Below are 7,388 nucleotides of genomic sequence, written 5' to 3' on the forward strand. Positions count from 1 at the left end.
TTAAGTATACTGCGACAAGGACAAAACATTCGCGCCTGTGGAACATGATGTTGATGATGCTGATGATTATAATATTATTTAAATGATGAATATGATGATGATGAAGTACATGAGGAGGATGAAGACGACGAAGACTATGATGTGATGATGATGATACTGATGATGATATGGTTGTTGTTGTTGATGACGATGATGATGATGATGATGACGACGAAGATCATGGTGATGATTATGTAGATGGTGATAATTGATGATGATGATGATGATGATGATGATGATGATGATGATGATGATGATGATGATAACGACGATGACGATGATGATGACGAGAACAAACGATATACAAGCGATGAACACGAAATTCTTAAGAAAAATATGCGTAAATTAGTCTGTAATCTCAGCGCTCTGTACGGTAAATACGGACGAATTCCATTCAAAGAAATACAAAAAAATAAATGTCGTCAAGTACTGGTTAAAACTGATATCGTCAATTTTTCTTAAGAAAGATAGTATGCGTAAATCAGTAAACTTATCTCAGTGCCCTGTACGGTGAATTAGGACGATTTCCATTCAAAGAAATACAAAAAAAGAATATCGTCAATTACTGGTTTAAACTGCTATCGTCAAATGAAAGCAGTGTTATCCGACTGATAAACAACATGTTAAATACGACAAATATGAAATCGTTGAGATACTCCTTTTATATCACGACATTATACAAACACATTCGCAAAGGAACATACAATAATGTCCAACATTTGAATTACCTTTCAACTTTTTTAATACATGCAATCATATCGTTCTATTTCACAATTAAATTAATTGTCAGCTTTATATACCTTATTTTAATTTTAAAACAACAGCATTAACATACGGGTACATACTGTATTAGAGCCTATGTGTTTTAAAAGTCGGATCTGCAACAGGGCTTTAAATGAACCTCTTATCAGATTTCGGTATGTTTTAAAGATTGTCATTAAATGCTTTAAATTGATGACTGTAAACCTCAGAACATGCGAGTTCCACTTTAAAACACAAATAAAACTGAAGAAAGACAAAAAAGTAATCCCCACCTGGGCTCGAACCACTGACCCTTGGAGTGAAAGTCTACCGCTTAGACCAATCGGTCATCCGTGATGACACGATATAACACGCAGTTTATTAGTACATTATTTAAACAGTCCTCGTAATGTCACAAAATATATCAAGAAAAACAGAACTTTCCTAATTAAACAATCTATTGTTGCAGGTTGTTTTAATTGTCAGAAGATGCATATAATGGATATTTTAGAACATGGTACATATTCAGTATAACTGTTTCCTTGCAAAAACATAACTACAACGAAATCTTGCAAATCTGAAACCTTATTTTCAATTTTGTCAATTTATAAAAACTTGAAAAGGTCCATTTAAATGGAAAAAGTAATGGTTTTGAATGTTAATAATGGTTACAATGGACATATTATTATATTCCACACATATGAATTTAGATAAATCCGATATCTTTGTTATATACATTACATACACATATGCAAAAACAACTAAGTTTTTCAAACTATTAAACTTCAATAGTAACATTATGGTATCTCAAAGCATTAATGATTTAGACTTCAGAAAGGTGCTGATTTACCTGTTATATATCCATAAATTTATAACACAACATATGTTTCTATATGCATTAAAATTCACCTTGAACAGTGCCTAATTAACAAAAATCTATTCGGGAGGGGCAACCCCTCCCGCACTCCCCGTTTGGGCCCCCCCAGTCAACATTTCCTGGGTACGGCCCTGCATTTATCATGAATCTCTGATGGTCGTATTCGGATTTTTTTCCAATTTTGTTTGTTACTTTGTAATATATATATAGCTTATTAAACGCATATAGTTTTATGCTTGTGTTATATATATGGATTCAAAGTATGCAAAATCAATTTTAAGTAATGCATCATAGTATCTAAAAAAACACTTCCAAACAGACTAAATTTTCTTAATACTTTTTTAACGTTTGCATGGTTTGAAATTTAGAACGTCTTAACAAGCATTGTGTATTTAACCCGTCGTTGGCTAATAAATTAATCTGTTCCTTTGAATTGAAAACATTTTGGTTGTGGAGATAGCAATACATTTTTAGTAATAATTATATTTCAGCGTTAAATAAAGGTAAATTACAAAGGCCATGACTTCAATGAACGACTTTTTGTCATAAGAGTAATTTGTGCACAATCGATGACGAAGCCGTTAAAATGGCACCGAACAAAGCTCTTATCAAACACATGGCCTTTAAAAACCCACTTGACGCTCAGCGATACACATGTTAATTTTATAATCGATTGAAACAGAAGTGTTGACCGTTAATTGGCAGTAGCTGTAATCTCTACAGCTTATCGACCGACTTGGCGAGATTTAGAATATAACCCGAAATAATAAGCACTTTTGTAATATAAAACATTTTCGTTGGTTTTAAGCTATATGAAAAAAACGCAACATAAATTCTAAATACAATGAGAATCATCTTCGTAACATCTCACACGCGATAGTGGTTGTAATAAAATCATGGATATTGCTGTATTGTCCCTTCATGGAACGGTTGTAGATGTTTTTATTTTAACCAAACAAGTACACGTTGATAAATGGATACCTATCTTGCGTATTTAATGCAAATAAAGAGTTTCAATTCATGCTAAAGGTTCAATAAAATGTTAGAAAACATTTAACAAGATTATCTTTACGGGCTGATACGCTCGGCTGGTAAACATGATCGAGGGTAAGCTGACCAAGGGATGATCCAATTAAATAGCAAACACACATATTACTCTGTACAGCCAACTAAGCGCCTAGAAACTTGATATTAATTGGAACAAGCGTGAAAGATGATCGTGTATGGGTTAAACACTTACATTATATCGGCAAAATACTATGTAAGCTTGACATGTATCCGAACTTCAGGGATCCCACACTGTATTTCCGTCTCATTCCATTATAAAGTCTTCGTGTTCGCGCCCTAGCAAAAACGAAAACATGCCAGAATGATAAATAAAATCATAAAATATATAAACTATAATATGTTGTCGAATAGTGCTATAATATATATTTGTACATGTATAAAGTTTCAATTTTAAAATACTGCAACACTCTTGAATCGCAAGCATGAATATAAGATGTCCTCATTAAAAAATATCGGGCAATATGTGAGTGTGATGGCATACTTTTATAACCGCTTTTGTTGGTAAGCATACCCAGAAATACTTAATTGATCGGACTCTGCTTGTAAATTTTAGTATTGTTGTAAGAAGCATGGTAATAATGAAACTCAAGAAACAATATCAAACGAGAAAATCGGGTAAGCATTCACGGTTAACCTTTCTCTGAAGGCCTGTTGCCGTTTGGATTCGTGAGGATAACACAGATAAAATCTAATCAAATTGACATTCCTGACTGTATTACCTTTCAAAATAAACGTTTATTATCTAAAAAACTGATAATACAATTATGACATAAGAGATGCAATGTACAGTCTACAAGTATATGTTAAAATGCTGAAAACGGCGGCCATCTTTGATTTTTCAAAACCCCCAAATAAACCTCTGATCTGAATCATCTTTAATCTTCATCAGTAACATTTTTCTAACAAAATACATTTTAACATTTACTTTACACCACAATGTCGGGTATATGTCATTATCTGCCGTATTATAAATTGTCAGCCTAGGTGTTATTTTTTTAAACGCTGATTCGAATGGCTTAGTATACAAGACTCTGTTGCCATAGTAGATCAAAATGCGTATTTGTATTGAATACTGGATAAATACAGGCTAAACAGATTTTGTCTGTGTAATATTGTTAATGTTCTTTTTTATAAGGGAACTCTGGATTTTGGTAAACAACTAAGTTTATCCTGCCTCAGTTGCAAACATTGACCAAATAAAGCAGGGTCGGATAAACTAGTTGATATCCGGCAGTACATCACGTGACCGTGATCTAACCGTATGTATTCATGTATTCATACGCGCCGATTAACATGTTCTAATATTAGACCTTTGAAATTTATTGGGACGCATCATGAAAGTTATCGTACTATTGTATATCATCATTTTTATCTTCTTAAAAATATATCACCGAATCAGACTTCCGTATTTATCATGTTCATTTACTTGATTACGCAATTTATGACGTATCTAGTGTGACGTCATTTCTCTGACAAAACATACTATCTAGTTTCTCTCAGGATTTTAGGGACAACAATTTTGACGTGGTGGTTTTAACAGTATTTTTTAATATTTTAAAGCATCGAACGAATCATAAACGATTTTCGGAGTGTGTGTTTGTCATTCATAAGTGTAAACTTCGATAGGAATAAAATAATTCGCTACGACAGGATTACGGTTTCGTTAATCGGGTTTTGGGTCAGAATGGTTAGCATTCGATACAAACGCTATCAAAAAAGAGTGTGGTTTAAAATACATTCCGATAATAGAGATGGAAAAACAGAAAATGGATTCCGACAAAGGGATGGAAGAACAGACAATGAATGTGTATATCCTGGTACAACCTGTTTTCGACCGCTTAAGACGTATTTAGAAAACCGCTTACATCCACGAAGAGATACATGTTTAACTTGAATAACAATAAACTTGATACGCAAAGCAAAGTATGAACACATATTTTTTATAGACTTACCTGTTTGTTGTATCTTTTAATTTCACACTTCTTTTATCATGCCCAAATCGGCCATTTTTATTTTCATCCAACCTGTTTTCGACCACTTTCAGATATTTCATGTTTTTCCAACTATACTGCACAACAAAAGTTAGTACACAAATAAAATCATTTTAAAGTGCTTTAAACAACAGTAAATATAATCTAAAGTAATTTAAACTGCAAAAAACTGTTTTATTTTGGAACATATTTTGAACATATTTACAGTACTTGTTTAATTTTATATTCATGTTAATTGGTTGAGCACTGGGGGCACAAGAAGTTGTCTCCCCTTCTGATAACTCTGATAGTTGTGCAGAAAGACAGGTGGACCCAGCCAGAACACTTGTCACACTGTCCCCATTTCACAATAACAATGTATGGCCTCTTACTTAGGTCAGGGCTAAACTTTTTGCACACAATGCATTTTTCAGAGTCTGTTATATCTTCCTCAGAACTACATGTATCACTTTCAGTCACTGTTCTTATAACCTTAGGTTTTTTGGCACAACCAGATACACTTGGTCTTGGATTGATATTTTCTTTATTTGCATCTTTTGAACGTTTGTTACTTTGATTATGTTTATATGTCTGAATTTTGTTAAGGACTTCAGTTTCAGTAACAGCTTGTCCACCTACAACTTTGCTAAGTGTGTTTCTTAGTTTTTTTGCTGTGTCCACATTTTGCAAAATCTTGCCCCCACGCTCCTGTAAAAACTGATCTGCCTTTTCATTATCCTCCAACGGCTCAGACCCTTTACTACAAGCATCACCTGCAGCTGTAACGTGGAAACAGGTTGATGGGGCCACTTGGTGATCAGATATCACATTTTTGTTGAATGGGTAAACACCACTCTTGCGGAAGGCAGCTTGAATGTTGGTAGCTGTGAGTGTTGAGCTGTACACTTTACAAGCTAAACTGGCAACATCATATCGTGATAGTGTACGACCCCCAGATGCTCTTAAGTTGCTGTGTAGAGCTGCGTTCCAAGCAACCTCGAAGGGTCCAAAGCAGCTGACATCTAGGGGTTGCAATAGGTGGCTGCAATGAGGGGTTAATACAAAGAGGATAATATCTTCCTGTTTAGCCCATTGTATTAGGTCCAGTGAAATGTGACTACTGTGGCCATCATAAAGTATCAGGACTGGTTCATTTTGTGATCGTAGGGGTAAGTATTGTAAGACGTGCTCTTTCAAATAACCAGAGAACACCTCTGAATTAGACCATCCTGTTGGGGAAACTGTTCCATTTGTACCAGGTGTCACACCATCTAACAGACTTGGCTGCATTCTCTGACCTGGAAAAACAAAGTAAGGAGGCACTTGCTGACCTACCCCATTTACACAACCAATGACAGTTACATTTTTTCCTCTGCTACCTGTCACGGCAGGAGTTGTGCCATGCTTTGATGAGACAATTTTTGGTGGTTTATGTTCTAGACTGAGCCCCTTCTCATCAATATTGTACAACCGATGGGGTTTTGATAATAGATCATACTTGACAAGAGTTTCATGCAATTTGTTGAAATATCGATCCACAGCATCTCTTGTCGCACATCTTGCACGGGCTATATCAAGGCTCCTTGTTTTTTTCACCATTAGTTCTGGCCACCGGTCCAAAAACTTGTACAACCAACGATCAGTAAGAGGTTTTTCTCTTGGTCTCAGGCCTAAGGTGAAGGCATAATCACTTGCAAGGTTTATAGTCTCTTGCCTGGTGTACCCAAAGCCTACTTCACCCATAGTTTGGATGTGACTTGCCAGTAGAGACTCCTGATCAAGAGTAAACAGTGGGTCAGGGCCTGGTTTCACAGTGCCAATACTAATTCTCCCATGCAACCTGTCAATAAGTGTTGTTTTGGGGACATTAAAGTACAATGCTGATTTTCTAATTGACATTTGATTGTCTTTTACAGCCATAAAGGCCCTTTGTAAGTCATCAATGTCATAGGATGACCTGTAGGGGCCACGGACAGGATTAGTTTTCTGAAAATATACCAATTATGTTCTATTTAAATATGTGCAATAGAATGAATATATAGCAATTACAATCAAATTAGTTGTTATAAAATGGTTTTCTGATAAGGTTCAGTGGTTATCAAAACACCTAATTTTTTATGCGCAGTATACTACTTCTACCAAACGACAATTTAGGTGGCCCTGGAGAAATATGTAAAACACCTTCGTTACGAGAGAGAAATTATCGGTCAAGTTTAAAGCGAGTGAAACCGTTCTAGAAGCTAAAGATAATTAGGGATTAGTAAAAACTACGTAAAATGCAGCATTTCATATTAAAGTGAAACAATTTTACCTGTCGGATCTCCATTTTACGTCATTTAAACCTGGATGACATTTCACCGACACTTGTAAACAAAACTTGCGCGCGACGTCCGGAAATTCGCTTATTTTACTTATGCATGAATAATTTACCGGGGCCGGTCGAAAACAGGAAGTGGTCGAATTCGGGTTGTGACAGGATATCGTTGTACATTTATTGTTATAAGCAATGGATTAAAGTTGTCATTAAGGTAAATAAAATTTAGTTTTTGTTTTGCTGATGCATTTTGACTTCATTTTTTTAGCAAGAAAAATATCACATTCTCGATTCGTTTTTTATTTCTTCTCTTAATAGTTTCGATAGGAAAGTATTAAAAGGAACAGTTTAATGTGGAACTATTTTTAGCGTGACACAA

At 34.9% G+C, this 7,388-nt stretch overlaps 1 protein-coding gene across 1 annotated transcript; it reads right to left on the bottom strand.

Moving 5' to 3' along the window:
• Nucleotides 1-4,824: 4,824 nt before the first annotated feature.
• LOC127862643 (uncharacterized) lies at nucleotides 4,825-7,159 on the bottom strand. The gene is made up of 2 exons (XM_052401848.1): nucleotides 7,007-7,159; nucleotides 4,825-6,681 (listed from the first exon to the last, which is right to left on the bottom strand). The coding sequence occupies exons 1-2, from the start codon at nucleotides 7,019-7,021 to the stop codon at nucleotides 4,948-4,950; spliced, it is 1,749 nt and encodes a 582-aa protein (XP_052257808.1). The 5' UTR covers nucleotides 7,022-7,159; the 3' UTR covers nucleotides 4,825-4,947.
• Between the last annotated feature and the right edge of the window lie 229 nt (nucleotides 7,160-7,388).

Source organism: Dreissena polymorpha, chromosome 16 (assembly GCF_020536995.1).
Source record: "Dreissena polymorpha isolate Duluth1 chromosome 16, UMN_Dpol_1.0, whole genome shotgun sequence".
Taxonomy (NCBI): domain Eukaryota; kingdom Metazoa; phylum Mollusca; class Bivalvia; order Myida; family Dreissenidae; genus Dreissena; species Dreissena polymorpha.